The 14,930-nt window shown below is 58.4% G+C and overlaps 1 protein-coding gene across 1 annotated transcript; it reads left to right on the top strand.

The window, feature by feature from the left end:
• Positions 1 to 314: 314 nt before the first annotated feature.
• Positions 315 to 8,515, top strand: UBALD1 (UBA like domain containing 1). The gene is made up of 3 exons (XM_034065641.1): positions 315 to 584; positions 6,279 to 6,338; positions 7,383 to 8,515. The coding sequence occupies exons 1-3, from the start codon at positions 477 to 479 to the stop codon at positions 7,701 to 7,703; spliced, it is 489 nt and encodes a 162-aa protein (XP_033921532.1). The 5' UTR covers positions 315 to 476; the 3' UTR covers positions 7,704 to 8,515.
• Positions 8,516 to 14,930: the final 6,415 nt, after the last annotated feature.

Here is a 14,930-nt window from a genome sequence, read left to right as displayed (position 1 = left end):
GTAAACACCGCCCGCAGCCCCCCACCCGCCCGCCCACGTGACCCTCCCCGCTCCGGTCCCGGCCCGCCCCTGCGGCCCTCTCATTGGTGGCAGCGGCGTTGTTGACCATATACGGTCAGGTACCAGCAAGCCGCGGGTGACGGTTGGTCGGCGTGGCTAGTCACTCAAAGCGCTCCGGCGCCCAGAGGCCTCTCCGCAGACGAAGCAGGGGCTGCTGGGAGTTGTAGTCCGTGCGGACGAAAGGCGGTGCGGAGAGGGGGCGGGCGAGAACTACAACTCCCAGCGGCGCCCCACTCCCCGCCCCTCCCCGCCCCGCCCCTGGCGGCCGACGGCGGGGCTCGCCGGGTGCCGTGAGTCAGTGCCCAGTAAACATTGGCGTGAGCCGCGCCGGCTCCGCCATGGTGGCGGCGCCGTGAGAGCGGGGGGCGGTGCGGCGGGTTGGGCGCGGCGGCGGCGGGCGGCTGGGGGCCGGGGCCATGGACGAGCTCAAGCACCAGGTGATGATCAACCAGTTCGTGCTGGCGGCCGGGTGTGCCGCCGACCAGGCCAAGCAGCTGCTGCAGGCGGCCCATTGGCAGTTCGAGGTGAGGCTGCCGCCCCGGGGCCGGGATCCGGCCCCCGCCGAGCTCTCGGGACCGAGAGGTTGTGTTGGTGCAGCGCGGTGAGCGTGGGCCGCGCCCGGCCGGGCCCTGCGGGGCCGCGCCGTTGCCTGTGCCCGTGTGTGTGTGTGTCTGCCCCCCAGTACCCTCATATCCCCGCTCCCGGCGCGGCGGCCCGCACGTGGCGTGGGCCCACGGGTGGGGGGGGGGGGGCGACGACGACACGGGGACGTGTAGGGCGGGGGTTTTGCGCGCGCGCCGCTTTGCGTGCGCGTGGGGCGCGCCGAGCGCGCGTGGGCCCCGCGCGGGGGGCGGGGAGAGGCAGTGCGCGGGTGGGTGCGGGGCGGGGGTGCCCAGCGTGGCCACGGCTCCTTCCTCCGGCCCTCCCGTGTGGGTCCGTGCGCTGGAAATCCCCGTCCCAGCCCTTCCCACGTCCCTGCCCTGGGAGTCAGTCCTCGGGAGCCGTGGGAGAGGAGACTTTGTAGGTCAAAACCTTCCTGGCTCCAGACGCCTTTTCCTCTTGCTCGCAGGCAGGATACTCCCAGGGTATTGACAGGGTTTAACGCCGCGGGTGGGGAGCGCCCCGCGGCCTGTCCGGGTGCTCTGTGCCTCCAGAGATCCCCGAGCTGGAGTGCAGGCGGCACCGCAGCCTTAGCAAGCAAAGCTCCTTCGAAATAGGATTGGGTTTCCCTCGTGCAGCCCCAGGGGCTCTCTAGTCTGGAGCTGGTGGATATGATGTTAATGGCACCTTTGTAATGCATGTTTTGTGATGCAGAAGGAGATCTGACTCAGTGTAGAGATCGGGAGGTTCAGTTTGTGTCTGTCCTGTGGCTGGGGCACCCCTCCCGTTGCACCTCGGGTGGGTGTGAGCTCCGTTGGCAGGGCCTCACTTGGGGGCTTGTTCTGAAACGCGCTGTGTGGGATGGATCAGGCGTGGAGGCAGTTCATCGCCATGCGATCTGCGTGCGCTCACAGCATTCCCAGGTGCTAAATGAGAGGCCGGGAGGCATTCGAAGCCAAGCCATGCGTGGCCACGAGCGAGAGGGAGGGCCGAGCTGGTGTTCCCCTCTGTCGTGCCCGTTTACTACCGCGGCCCGCTGCCGGGAGCACCGTTGGCGGTGGATGTGTTGCATGCGTAACGTGCTTGGGGTTTTGTTTACTAATACAGCTTGACAGTGGCCCTCTGGGACAGGCGGGATCCGCTTCCACCACGGCCACGCGTGTGGCAGAAGCGCTGGGAAACGGCTGACAAAAGTTGCAGGTTTCCTCCCCAAAGGCTCTGCAGAACTTTGCCACCGCTTGGCGAGTTGCACAAGTACAAACGGCCGTCTGCTGCCGGCCTGGCACTCACATGACTCAGAGGAAGCTGGGCTGTAAACAAACGCTGCAATGAGCAGTTACCATGTTCCCACTCACTTTTGGTGCAACGGTCAGATAATTCCCTCTGCAAAATGGCCGCTGGGCATGCCGTCTTCGGGGAGCTGCACTGGGGAGGTGGTGTCTCCCGACTCCAGCCTGCTCCCACATCCTGCTTGGGATACTCCAAGGCTTTTGTTTTTCACTGTATACCCATATGCTGCTGGCCTGCATCTGCAGCAAGTGTAAACTGGTGGAGTTCAGGCAAGCTCAGTGTGAGTGAAGGCAGTGTACATTAGCAGTCTCCTCACATTGACAGAGCTGCTCCAGGGGCACGGTGTCAGTTGGAGCAGTCCATTTGCACCCTGAGGATGTTGCTCCCGTCTGTAAGACCACCATGGAGTGAGGTGATCTGCACAGTGGAGCTGAGGCAAGCTGGATGGCCCTGTGACAAAACAGCAGGAGATGGGTTCTCCCAGTAACATGCATCCATCCTGGCTGGGGCACTGCTGGTGTTCATCTGTCCTGCCCAGGACCTTTCCTACGTGGGCACGTGCCCTGTTCGCTGCTTGTGGTGTGTCACAAGGTGCTGGTTCACTGGCAGGAGCAAGAGGGAGGCCACTGTGAAACACTTCAGGCTGGTGAGATCCTGATGTTTTGGGACCACTTTCCTGGGCTCGTGGTGCTTTGGGGCTGTTGTGAGTAGTGGGGGCTGCAGAGGGTTTGCTGTGCATGGTGTCTTGCTGCCCCTGGCAGACCTGGAGTTTGTCTGGAAGGAAGACGTGATCCAGGACCTTGAGCAGGGCAGGAGATCAGGAAACTGGGATGCAGCTGCCTTCGATGTGGTGTGAACTGATCAGAGCCTGTACCGTACTCTGGGGCTCGACAAGAAAGCTGCTCTTTGCATCCCCTCTGTCCCTGGAGAGCATGGGTAGTGTGTGGATTACCTGTTCCACTCACCACAACTCCTGGTTCATAGGGACCCAGGGCAGGCTTTCTCTTGCAGTGCCATGAGTTCTGCTGTGCTTCCAGGGACAGCAGTGGTGGGTGCCAGCAGGATTGGCCATCCCAGCCCTCCAGCCGCTGGAGCAGTGCCATGGCTGATGGCAGGGGCAGGTTTACAGGCCAAAGAAAGCAGCTTGGAGTGTCTCTGGGTGAAGGCTGGCACTCGGCTCCCAGGGCCGCTGGTACTGGCTTTTTGGAGCTGGTGTTTTGGAAGAAGCCAGGGAGTGCAGGAGGTACCTGAAGCCCAGCGGGCTACCAGGGCAGCATTACAGAGTTTGCATTGTGGTGCATTGGGCTCCTTCTCAGGTAGAAGGATATTATTCGGCTTTGTTATGTGCTGATTGCTGCTGGGGCTGCTTGGGAAGGATAAGAGAAAACCCACCCATTCCTGCCTTTTTCCTGGTGCCAAGTGTCTCTGTTCAGTGTAGTGAGATTGTGTGTGGGGAAGAAGAGGAGGAGCAGGTGCCTGGGTCTGCTTGCTGTCTCCGTAGTTGGATTTCCACTTCCTCTTCTGATGTATTTGTGTTTCATTGAGCTGCTTTCCCTTCCCTTTTCTTTGTGGCTCAAGGGCAGGGTGTCCCCAGGGCTGCTCTGGCACCATGGGCTCTCTTCTGCCTGATCCCCTCTGCTGGCAGTGGCTGTAGCTCACACATGCAGTCGAGATGGAGTAGGCTCAAGCGCAGCTTGGGCAGGGGATCAAACAGCACCGGGCACCCCATCTGAGTGGCAGAGGGCTTGTGTCCTGCTCCTCCAGGCTAAGCTTGTTCTCCGCTGCACCCAGGTCTCCTTGCACTGATCTCCCCCCAGCCCTTGCAGCCATCCGGTGACACAAGGTCACCACCCGTGCCTCTTGGCACCCTGCAGGGTCTCTGTGTGATCTGCCTCAGGCAGAGCTCCTGGTTTGTATCCTGGGGGGGACACACAGTGGCCTGCTCCCGTGCAGAGTGTGGCCAGGGGGTGGGTTCGTGTGCCCCTCTCACACTCAGGGTGACATGGGTGATGGGGCCTTTTGTGCAGGGTCAGAGCTGAGGAGTGCCTCGGGCTCTTTCTCAAGCAGAGGAGCATTAACTGGCTTTGCTTTGGCACCAGTTACCCTAGCACTTGTGATGCTGGCTGGAGACCAGGAAGCATCAGCAGCTTTGGGGATGTGTGTGTCCCTGGCACCTTGTGCCACCGAGGGGCCTCTCTCCTGCTTGGGGTGGGACTGCTGCAGGTCCTGGGTCCCTAGGGAGGTGGCAGCTTCTCCCATGAGCAGAGGGTTTGCTTCTGCCACGCTTGGAAAGGGGCAGATGGAGGGGAGAAGAGTATTTTAGGGAGAGGGGCCTGTGATGGTGGAGTGCTTCCTTCATGCAGGTCACAGCTTTCATCCCAGCATCAGCAGGGATTGGTGGGCAGCTCAGGGGAACAGTGGGGAACTCTGTCCTTGTCTGCTGATGGCACAATCCCAGATACGAGGCCACTTGGAAAACAGGAGCACAGAGCAGATGTAACCAGCTTATGGTATCTGGCTGTGCCCACACCTCTGCCTGTGCTTCCTGCTTGCTCTTACCCCCTTTCTTATCACAGTCCTTTCTTGTCTGAGTGACTGGGCCTTTGGTGTTGCCACCAGACCTCACCCAGGACGAAGGGTAACAGTGGAGGGGTATTGCTGCCTCAGAAATGTCCATGTCTTGTTAGACATTATCTAGATTCTTAGACACATGCGTGTTCAAAGACCTGGTCTCCAGAGCCACAGACCCAGTTTCTGCTGTATGGCTGCTTCTGAAACCCGGTGGGCCTTGCCTGAGGGTGCTGAGGGCTCTCCAGTCACAGCCTGGCTGGGTGCAAGGTTCAGGTACTGTGTTATTCAACGCAGACAGAGAAGAGCAGTTTTTGCAGGGCAGAGGTTCCTCAGCCCAGCTGTTGTACACTCTCCCTGAGGTTTGAGAGCTGCCTGTCTCTACAGCAGCAATTGCTTCTCCACCCAGGTCTGGATTGTTGTTTGCAGATACCGCTCCTGGCTGCCGCCTGGTCTGGCTGATGGTTCACCACCGTTCAGCCAGGAGACCATAAACATCTTTTCCAATGACCAGCCCCAGCTCTCCAGCTCCCCAGTGGTGCAGGCACAGCCCCTTCACCTTCCCAGGGACTGCCAGCCTGGGTGTTTGGGGTAGAAGTTTTCCATCGGATCAGCAAGCTGGTCTGCCTTGCTGTTGTTCATCCCGTCCCTGTGTGTGACACAGGAGTGTGTGTGGTGGCAGGACTGTAGCTGCTGCAGTTTGCAGTGTTTGGTACAACCTGCCCCTGCTTTTTCTAGGTTTTTCTGTGTTTTATTTGTTAGCACTTGGGTAACCTCAGGCACCAGCTTGCAGGAAGGGATCAAAGTCTTGGTTGGTGTGGCAGTGCCTGGCTGCAGCTCTTTGCCTTGTATCCAGCCTTGTAGACCTGCAGGGTGCGAGGGAGAAGGGTGAATGGGGCTTATCCTCCAACCAGAACCAAATCTAAACCACTTCTCTTAACATTTCTCTCAACTCTGATCTACAGCCAAATAAAACCATTGTTTTCTAGCTCTGAGTTAAAGTCTGAACAGGAATCGGCTTCCCCTTCACCCGTCTTGTGTCAGCCCAGTCTCCTGTGCCCCCAGAGTGCTGTCTGCCTGTGCTCCTCCCAGACCTGGGCTGGGTGTTTTCCCTCCCGGGCAGCCTGTGTTCCCAGCGTTCCCTCCCTGCTTGTCCTCTCACGTGCCTGTGGCATGTGACATATTTACCAGGTTATTACTGGTCTTAACTGGAAGCTAACTGAAGTGATGTCAGTCCTAACCATACCCTGCCTGCAGCTGGATTGGAAATGCTCTGGTGTATGGGGCGGGCTGTCTGTTGCAGCTCCAGCCCTGGGGATTTCCCAGTATGGATATTATGACTGTGATCTTGTCCTGTTAAGGACACACATGTAACTGGTTCCTGCTGGGTTTGGATTTCATTTCCCTCCTCTCCCTGCACGCAGTGGTTGCAGAGCATCGTTGTGAGCTGTGAAACGCCTTTTGGGGTCCACTCCAGCAGTGGCTGCTTCTAAGGAGTGAGCACAGTGATCCCAAACAGGCGTGATTGCTGCTCACCACAGTGCAGGCACAGGTCCCTGCTTGGGGATGCAGGAGCAGCTCTGTGCAGCACTCTCCCACACAGGCATGGGGGCTGCAGGCATGGTCCAGCCCCCAGGGCCTGTTTTGGATCATCTTTGGGGTGTTGCAAAGCCCTGCTGTTGTGCACGGGGATGAGGTGGGTGCCCAGTTTGTGTGCTGGTGGTAACATAATCTTCTTTTTCTTCTTTTTTGTTTTTCAGACTGCTCTCAGTGCTTTTTTCCAAGAAACAAACATCCCCTACAGCCACCACCATCAGATGGTAAGTGCTTTCCCACCTCTGCAGCACTCACCCAAGGCACAGCTCCAGCTGGTGGGTGCTTCTGGCTGTTGCTGATGCCCAGCTTGCTGCTTCACAGCCACAATAGAGCAGGCAGGGAGGTCTGGCCAGGCACTGCCAGAGCTGCCTGCCAAAGAAGGTTTTCCTGGAGAGCAAATAGGGGTGGCATAGCCTGTCCTACACAGTGGGACCACATGGTTGGGGCTGCCCTCACACCTGCAGAGAGGTTGGGGCTGCTTCTTGGGGAGGGACGTCTCATGGAGGGTGCTTTGGGCATGGCCAATGGTCCAGACCAGCCCCAACATGGCAGAGAGAACCCAGAGGAGCCTGGAGCACTGCCCCCTTATAAGGTGTGTAAACACTCATGCAGATACATGCATGTTTCCCACTCTGCAGCCCAGATGCTCCTGAGTCCTTCTGTGCTTGCTGGAGCAACTGAGCTGGAGCAGGCCTCCAGCACAGTGTGTGCAGTGTGTGGATGTGTGTAAACACCAGAGAGCATGCATGCACGTGGATGCTGCCTGCCTTTGCTCTCTCCCAACGAATCCCAAACTTGGTCCCTTAACTCTCAGGACGTGGCAGCCCATAATTTGCTTGGGCAGATATGCCTTAGGGATTTGCTGGCTGCTGTGGTCTCATTTAACTCTCCAGGACAACTGGGGATATGGAGCGTGCAGTAAGCATGCAGAGCAAGTGCCTGGTGGGCCCTGAGTGTGCCCAGTCTTCTTTGAGGTGGGAGCTGAGCCAGGAAGCTGCAGGTCCAGGGTAGCACCAGCGAGCTGTGGAGTTGAGGGGTCCCTACTTCTTGTGCAGGAGGGGGGCAGGCAGCTCCCGTCTGTGCCCTTTTGACAGGAGCTCTCACCACAGCATTAATAACTGCTGCTTGTGAGCAATGTTGTCAGCAGAGCACGGGTCCAGGGGCCCTCTGAGCCACAGCAGTGGGGGCAGAGGGGGCTTGTGCTGGGCCCTGATGGGAGGCAGTGGTGGGGACTCCCTCATGCCTGATGCTGTGTCTCCTTCCCACAGATGTGCACTCCTGCCAACACGCCGGCCACACCGCCCAACTTCCCCGATGCCCTCACCATGTTCTCCCGCCTCAAGGCCTCCGAGAGCTTCAACAGCAGTAGCCCCGTGGCCTCCATGGCAACCTCCCCACCACCCCCAGCCCCACCACTGCCCCAGCACGGGGCCTTCAACCCTGCCTGGCCCACGGCTTCCCCCCCCAGCCAGCAGCAGAGCATGTGGACTCCGGCCGCCGCGGCACAGCCCGCGGGATGGCCAGCTGCTGTCTCGCAGCAGGCCACAGCAGAACAGAAGGCCAACGTAACCATGGAAGCAGAGAGATGAGGCCGCGGTGGAGAGTGAACGTGGCAGGGACCCCTGCATATAAATATCTATTTCCCCCCCCTCCCCGAAGAGGAGAGGAACTCTGCTGCCAGGCGTCTGGCAGCCGCAGAGACACACAAGCAAATAGCTGCCTTGCATGGGTTTGGTTTGAAGTAGTTTTTACTTGTCCTCGAGCTGAACAGAGCTCCCCAGAGACAGCAGGAGGCTGCGTGGGACACGGGACTGGTGCTGCCCTCCACCTGGGACCCTGCTGCCGCTGTGGGCTCAGGGAGGGGGTGCCCCCTCCTCTTCTGGGACACCGGAGTTTGCATGCAAGTGACATTTACAGAGGAGGTCCCTTCTTCATAGTCCCCCGGGCCACCTCACTGGGCAGAGTGGGTTGTGCCTGAGTGTTTCCCCCCCATCCCTTGGCCCCACTTGAGCAGGTGGAGGGCAGACAGACACCCCACACAACTTGTTTTTGTAAGGGCTGGAGAGAGCAAGGGCTGCTCCTGCTCGGCTATAGCCTTTGCCCTGCATGCACCATGCTTGCTGGTGAGCAGGGCTGGGGGACACCAGCTCCCGGGGAGGCGTCTGGCCCCTCATCCAGCCCAGACAATGGGGAGCAGGGGGGGACCCACGGTGGCCCGGCTGGGCCAGCACATCCTCCCCTGTGCCCTCTTGGGATGGGGTTTGCCCAGGGCTGTTTGCATGACACAGTGTAACCCTAGAGACTGGGATCGTTTTTAACCCCTCTGTTCTTTTCCCCCGGCGGCTGGAAGTCCCTCTGGACACGCCGCAGCCGCTTGCAATACACGCTCTTCTGCTTTGAACCTTGTGTCCTTGCTTCGTTTGCAGCAGCAGTGGGAAGCAGGGAAGGCTAGTCTGGGCTTGGGATGTTTCAGGATCTCCTCTCTGAGTGGCTCTGTGTGTGCTGTGCCTCTGAGCTGGGGCTGGCCGCATTGTGCTCTGTGTGTGCTGTTCCACACAGCCCGTCCCAGCCTGCAGTGACTGCCAGCCACCTTCGGCCAGTTCAGCTCCAGCAGAAGCCAGCCAAGATCTGCCCCACATTATTTGTGGGTGTGAGACCCCACCAGGGGCAGAGCTGGGCTGTGGGCAGGGCTGCAGTGAGAGCTCAGGTTCCCTGCATGTCATCCACGGATCCTGGGTGTCTTGCTGTGACCTGGCTCTTATTCCATGTATACTGGGTGATGGGCCAAGTCCCATGGAGTTGTCCTCCTTGCTGAGCCTTCTCACTATGAGGCTGCATTCCTGCACTTACCAGTCAATAATTAATTTCAGTCTCTTATTTGTGTTGCTAAAATAAACATGGTAGGAGTGATGGTTTCACCTGGGCTGGAGCTGGTGCTGGCCTTGTGAGCTTCCCTGCATGGGGCTGTGCTGGATCTGTGTGCTCCACTGAGGTGGACTGAGCCAAGCTGGTGGCATGTGGAGCAAGCCAGGGCCATAGGGCTTGTTTCCTAATTGTGGTGGCCTGAGCACATTGAGGCCAGGGTGGAGTCCTGCTGGAAGCGGGTATGGCTCGTGAGATGGGGAGTAAGGGACAGAGCCCACCCAGGGGACACAGAGAAGGGATCTGTCCCCAGCCCTTGAGGGAAGCACCTGCCTGTGAAACACAGGTAAAGCCACATGGAGACCTGGATGGTGGGAAGGGGAACCTGCCTGGGAGTGTACCTGGGCCACCAGGAGCCATAGGATTGGGCTTTGAGCAATCTGGTCTAGTGGAAAGTGTCCCTGTCTGTGGCATAGGATTAGAACAGAACTAGATGAGCTTTAAGCTCTCTTCCAACTCAAACCATTCTGTGACTAAAACCAAGGCCCAGACTATGCACTTTGACATCTGACTGATGAGAGAGAGCTCATGGGCATGCACAGCCCAAAAGCATCTGGCTGTGGTCACCGAGCCCAAGGAGGTCTCATGTGCCCCCAATAGCCTAGGAACTGCACAGGAGAGGCAATGGAGGAGCCAGCATCTTTATGGTCTGCAGTGTTACCCCATACAAGGAGCAGCTGCCAGGGCAGTGTGGCACTCACCCCACCCATTCCCTGAGGCCCTCGTGTTGCCCATCCACTCCCCAGATCCCCATACAATTTCACAGCCCCTGGCCAGCTCTGACACCTGAAGTCCTGCTGCTGCCCATGGCAGTCTGCAGCTGCCCCCCTGAAGAGCTTGTCTTCATCTGCATGGCAGCACCTGCAAAGCAGAAAGCCTTGCATGGGGCATGGCACCCCCAGCAACACCCCTCAAGCCTCTCAGGGAGCACTCAGCAGCAGGTTGGGGCCCAGGGGACACACAAGATGGGCACTCACGTGAGTACGGGGACACATAGTGGCTGCCATACTTGGGGATGCGGACCGTCTTCTCTGTCGTGTGCCAGGTGCGGGCCTGTGGGTTCTTCACTGCTTCAAGGTGAGAAGCAGAGACACTGTTAGCACAGTGAGATGAGAGGCTGCTGATGCTTTTGCCATGGAGTGGCACAGCACCATCCCAGGCGCTGACAATGGGACATTCATGTGACTGGCCAGAGCTCGTGCGATGTCCCAGCGCTGATCCCCTGCGTGGGAAGTCCTTGCCCATGGTGGTGGTCCTGTTGGTACCTGGTGAGTTCAGCCTGCCCTTGTAGATGACCCCATCTACGCCCAAAATATCCACTTCTCTCTAGAGGGAAGAGCAGCTGATGAGGTTGGAGGTGCCCCAAGGCTGTGCCCAGCCTGCAGCACTCCCGCCATGCCAGTACAGGTGGGCTCAGTGGGTTTCCAGAGCACAGGGACATATGGATAAGGAGCTTACGTTATTGCAGTTGAACTCTGCTGGGTGTCTGCAGGGACAGACGGTGATGAGGGAGGTGGAGGTGGACAGTGGCCTGGCAGAACTTCCAGGGCCCTGGCTGGCCCTATTCAGGAAGAGTAAATGTAGGTGCTCCCTGCCCAGGAAGAGGAACCCCAGCAGGAGAAGGAGGGACACAGCGATGCCTGGCAAGCCTCACCTCTCCGGCAGCTGCTGTGCCAGGCAGCTGGAGGCTCTGTCTGGCTGGCGCTGGAGAAGCTGGTTGGTCTTTTGGATGGTCACCAAGGGCCTGCAGGTGAGGATATGAAGGCTAAGTCAGGCAGTGGTCTCTAGCGGACACACAAGTGGGGGTCTGTCCTGGGGGATGCACAGTACTCACGGTGCTGGGGCCATGGCCAGGGGTCTGTTGCAGGAGATGCACTTCGGTGGACCAGAGAGCTGCCTGCAACACAGGTACAGCTGTTCAGTGCTCTGCCAGCAACCCAGGGATGGTGTGAGGTCCCCTGGGTGGCCAGGACCCCTTGCCAGGGTGGGACACAGAGTGGATGGGACAGTAGCAGAGGATGGGACAGCATGGGAGATGTTGGGGCAGCGCAGGAGATGATGGAAGGGGATAAGGTGGGATGGAATGGAGTGGGATAGGAGGGGACGCAGCAGCCCTCACCTCTTGAAGCCGGCAGCACGGCTGGCATTGCAGGGTCCCTGGCAGAGGCACTGCTGGATGAGCCCTCTCACCTGCTCCAACTGTGCCTGCAGGGGAGCCAGTGCCACATGGTCCAGCTGTAGGGAGGGCAGGGGAGCTTGTTAGGATGCAAGACCTATTTCTAGGGATGTTGCTGCCCCTGAGGGACACGGGACACACTGGGACGCAGAGTCAGCCATGGCACAAGAATCATGTTTACTGGTGTTAGTAGATTGAGAGCTCACCCTCCCTACACAGGGATGTGCTCCCTGGCCTGGTGCATCCTTCTATCCCTACCACCCTCTGGGTGACACTTTTACCTTGGAGTCCATCTCATTAAGGAGCTTCTCTAGGGCATTCTGTGTGTCCTGGTCCATCTGGGACATCCTCTGAAGCAGGTCCTGCATCATCTCACTCAGCTGGACCATGGCATGTTGCAGCTCCTCCTGGCTCACTTTGGTCTTCAGTGTAGCCTTGTCTGCTTTCTGAGGAGGGCATGTTGACAGCAATCCCCGGTGCACCCCAAGCCCTGCCACCATCCCTGCATGCCTTTGGTTACTCACAACACCCAAGCCCTGCTCCAGCAGCACCATGCTCATGGCTGGGTGATCCATTATGAACTGCCACATGCCCCCAGCCACCCACCGAGTGCTCACCTGGGTGTCTTTGGTGTCACCCCACAGCTGTTCCGCAGCTTCCTCCAGCCTCGTGCACTGCTTCCGCAGTTGTCTCACCTGGCCCAGCACCTCCCTGCCAAAATCCAGGCCCTGGGGAGGACAAATGTGACCCTCAGTGAGAAACAGGGTGGATACAGGACCTGGGTCAGGTAGGGATGTTTATGGGTGGCTCCAGTGAGTGGCTAGTGAGGACATCCTGAGAGATGCCCCAGTGTGTCCCTGGCAAGCAGGGTGTGGGGCTGCAGCTACCAGGTCCTCAGGCACTGTGTCCCCACCCCAGGTTGGGCAGCTGAGCACCTTGTCTTTTCCATCCTGCTGGTGTTTTATCTCACTCAACACCTTTTCCAGTCGGACAGCAATGTCCTCCAAGGTCATTGACTCTGCTGAAAACAGATACCAAAGCTTTGCTCCCAGAAGTGCTGGCTCCTGCAGACCCCCAAGCAAACCACCATCTCAAACCCAAGGTTCTTTAATGGATGTGGAGTCCCTCCAACACTGTTGCTGGGACCTGTGTTTGGCCATCACTAGGATGTCATAGGCTGGTTCCCACCAGCCATCCTAGTGTGGCTGGGAGAGAGGCAGAGGGACAGGGGTCTGCAGTGCTTTAGGGACCCAGATGGGATGGCTGAGTATGGTGGTGCCATCCACCAGTGCTGGCAAAGGTCTGTCTGCACAACCCAAAATGGTGGCCCAGCACGGTGGGGATGTCAGTGCGCACCATGTTGCTGGAGCTGGCTCTCATGGTGACTGACATGGGTTTCCACAGTCTCATGCTGCTCCAGCATCCAACTGAGCCTGCATGAGGCTTCTTGGCCCAGCTCCTGTGAGGCTTCAGGACTGAGCTCCTGGCTGGAGAGCTTCTGAAATGAAACAGCCCCTGAGATTTAGGGGAGAAAGAAGAGCCCTGTGCCATTCCAGAGCCAAGGAGCACTGCCAGCTCCCAGCAAAGGAGCTTGGCACTCAGAAATCGACACGTACCTCACCAGTGGGTATTCTGCGGAGAGAGCTCTGGCACAGCTCCTTACGCACCTCTACCTGCAAACAGGAGAAAAATCAGCCTTTCCTCCTGCTGTGGGAGGAGAGAGCCTGGGCAGCCCCTGGGATAGGGAGGCAGATTCCAAACCTTGCTGCCACCCCCAGTGCCATCCCATCTCCAGCACTGCATGCCTCTCAGGGCCTCAATCTAGATGGTTAAATCCTCCTGGCACTGTAGGAGGGACAAAAGCAGTGTTGGTGACCAGGATACCAGATGGGTGTCTCTGCTCTGGTGCTCTGGTGGGAAGGTGACACAGACCCTGCCAGAAGAACCTTTGTGGGCTAGATGTCTGCCCAGGCAGGTTGCTGCAGCCAGGGAAGCCTTTGGGAGGCTTGAGGGTATTTTCCATACGGATTTGTGAAAGCCTGGCCCTAGACAGCTTGGGGACAGTCCCAGGGTCTTGGTGCTGAGTCTCTGCACATAGTGCCACAGATGCCTGCTCCCAACCCCTCTGCCAGGGCTCCCCCCACTCACCAGCTGGTCCAGGATGCTCTGCAGGATGTGGCTATACTCGTCCTGTTGCACTGACTGCTCTTGCATCTCCTCCAGACCAGCCTGTTAACAGAGGCATCAGGGGAGTCAGCATCTCCAAGGGCTGGAAATGGTGAGGATCAGCATCAGCAGGGACAGGCAGGGACTGGTAGTGCCCAGCTGTGGCTTCAGGCAGTGTCTATCTGAAACCCCCGGTCCCAGGGCAGATCCCCCATCTCCCAGCTTGGCCTCAGGATGGGAGGGAGCTCGAGCTCCAGACCTCATCCCTGTCACCCTGTGCACCCTCACCATGCATGCAGGTGCCCAGGGAGCCCAACCCCTCTGCTGAGAGCTCTTCAGCAACTGTCCCAGCTCTGTGCATGCACCTTGTGGAAACTGTCTTTCAGGAGATGTAGCTCTTCCTCAAAGCCCTCGACGGTGGTTTTCAGGGAGCAGATGGTGGTGAGCATCTCCTGCAGCATATCCATGACCTGGGAAACACAGGTTTGGTCAGTGATGCTGGGTCCCCACAGGCTCTGGGAGACATGGAACAATGGGAAGCTAAGCAGTGCACAGCAAAGACTGGAGCTTGGGGATGTCTTGGGTCCAACAGGGCTGTCAGCATCAGCCATCTGTCCATCCCATAGCCATTCCATGGAGCTCCCCCAGACTGAAGTGAAAGACATTCAAAGAGGACAGGTAGCCTCACCCTGGCTGTGTGCTGCAGTCTTTCCCCTTTGCTCTGTGCTAGTGCTCTAAGCCAAGGTCACAACACATGAGATGGGACTGGACAGGGGCTGCCAGGTCTCCCAGGCAGTGAGGTGCTGGGTTTGCTGTGCACCAGCCCCACATGCTGCCTATGAAGACAACAGCAGGGCACAACTCATCCTCGTACTGAAATGTGTGGCACAAGCCAGGAAGATGGCATTGATGTTACATGTTGTGTTCCCCACTCAGAGCCTAAACTTGAACAGCCAAACAGCTTGAACTTGTGCACTGGTGATGTCTCCCACAGGATCCTGCCTCGGAGTGGAAAAAGCCTGTCTGCAAGGCAGCACTGCTGTCACTCACAGCTCAGACACTCACTGTGTGGAAGGGAAAGGAATGGAAGGGAAGGATAAAGACAAGGCAAGGAAAAGGCAAAGATAAAGGGAAAAGGAGTGGGAAAGAACAGCCTAGGGTGACCCCAGCTCCCCAAGCACAGTTGCCAGGGCAGGATGGGACCCAACAGACTTAAATCTCAGAGCAGGTACTGCTGAAGTCCCAGGGGCAGGTGAGAAGTGACCAAAATCACCTTTGGCTAGTAGCTGTGTTGAAACACTGCTCTGCAGTTAGTCCCTATAGTGAACCTGGGGCCACTGGAGCATGCTTTGCCAGGCTCCCTGATCCTGAGCCAGCATGTTTTCATGACATGGACATGTTACAGTGTAGGGCAGGTCCCTGTGTGGGGCAGGATGTCACCCAGAGCAGTGTGTCTGCAGTGCAGTACAAGGCAGTCAGGACACCAGGCAGGGCAGGGTGCTTGTGTAGGGCAGGACACTGCGTGAGGCAGGATGCCACGCTGAGCAGGACC

This window comes from Melopsittacus undulatus, chromosome 8, assembly GCF_012275295.1.
Source record: "Melopsittacus undulatus isolate bMelUnd1 chromosome 8, bMelUnd1.mat.Z, whole genome shotgun sequence".
In the NCBI taxonomy this organism is placed as follows: Eukaryota; Metazoa; Chordata; class Aves; order Psittaciformes; family Psittaculidae; genus Melopsittacus; species Melopsittacus undulatus.
Note: the sequence above shows the minus strand (reverse complement) of the source record. Positions and strands in the feature narration are given on the sequence as shown.